Consider the following 1,334-nt stretch of genomic DNA (forward strand, 5'->3'; position numbering starts at 1 on the left):
TTACACCACACCCAAGTCTCATCTCCAGTGCTAACAGTCTTCAGAAAGTCTTGATCACGATTTGCACAGTCCATCATGTCTTGAGCAACGTTCATCCTCAGAGCTTGTTGTTCACATGATAGGAGCACTGGAGCTACCTTGGCAGCAACTGCATGCATGCTCAAATGATGCATTAAAATTTCATCTGGTAATCCATGGCTGATCCCTATTTCATTGGCAATTTCTCTGACAGTGAACCGACGATTTCCTATGACCAGATCGCAGACTTTCTTCACATTTTCAGCATTCCTGTTTGTTGATGGCCTCTCAGGACGCGGATCGCTCTTGACAGACATACGGTCATTTATGAAGCGATTGTGCCACTCCTTTATTTGCGTTACCCCCATGGCTTTATTTCCTCAAATTTGCTGGATCATCCTGATACTTTTAACATGGGGATTACCTGATTTTGGCAGAATTTGACGCAGTAACGTTGTTTCACCTTTTCGGTCATCGTAACAAGCACGGAAACGTGACAAGCGTAAGGTGCACAGGCTGACTGACAGCCACTGAGCCACTCTTTGCGGCTGACATGAATCACGCATGCCCACGAGGGTCCTGCACTGTGTTGCACAAAACCCTACCCCTATCCTCCAATTGGTTTTTGGGGAAAAAAAATGACGTCGGATACTTTCGGAACAGACCTCCTAGCTCACACTGCCATCGCTCACAATGCGACAACTCGTATTGCCACACCTCACACTGCCATACTTTACACTTTGACACCTCACAGAGTCACACCACACATACTACTATACCCCATATTGCCACAGCTACCATTATTACACCACAGACTGCCATACCGAACTTTATCACACCTGATCTTGCCATGTCACACATTGTCGTACTTAACACCACCACACCACACACTGCTATTCTACACACTGCCGGACTTCACACTTGCTCATCTCACACTGCTACGCCTCGCATACATCTTGCAGTGCCACATCACATACTGATCCACCAGACACTGAAACTCCGCACTTTCTCGCAGATGACGTCTCCCGTCAGCTACACAGCAGAGATGTACACCCACTACAGTAGAAGTGACGCTTCATAATCGCTGCCAGTGTCCACGTACTGTAAATAAATGTGCATTACCCCTTTCACCGTTCACTAACCACAGGCCACATCATCATGAAAAGTATAAATAAATACACACATTCACACCAGCAAAGGATATCGTTCGACCAGTTCCTGGTAAGCAACCATGGACGGAGTGATATATACGACTGTCATAGCTCGGACACGCTGTGTCGCTGAAACACACACACACACACACACACACACACACA

General features: G+C 46.7%; 1 protein-coding gene across 1 annotated transcript in view; it reads right to left on the reverse strand.

The window, feature by feature from the left end:
* The window catches only part of LOC145392103 (protein GVQW3-like), a 384-nt gene extending 49 nt beyond the window's left edge, over positions 1–335 (reverse strand). The window contains exon 1 of the mRNA XM_080266557.1: positions 1–335. This exon is cut by the window's left edge and continues 49 nt beyond it. Coding sequence (XP_080122683.1) covers positions 1–335 — 335 coding nt within the window.
* Positions 336–1,334: the final 999 nt, after the last annotated feature.

The sequence above is a fragment of the Coenobita brevimanus genome, chromosome 21 (assembly GCF_032717465.1).
Source record: "Coenobita brevimanus isolate Jiangsu-jjx chromosome 21, ASM3271746v2, whole genome shotgun sequence".
NCBI lineage: Eukaryota > Metazoa > Arthropoda > Malacostraca > Decapoda > Coenobitidae > Coenobita > Coenobita brevimanus.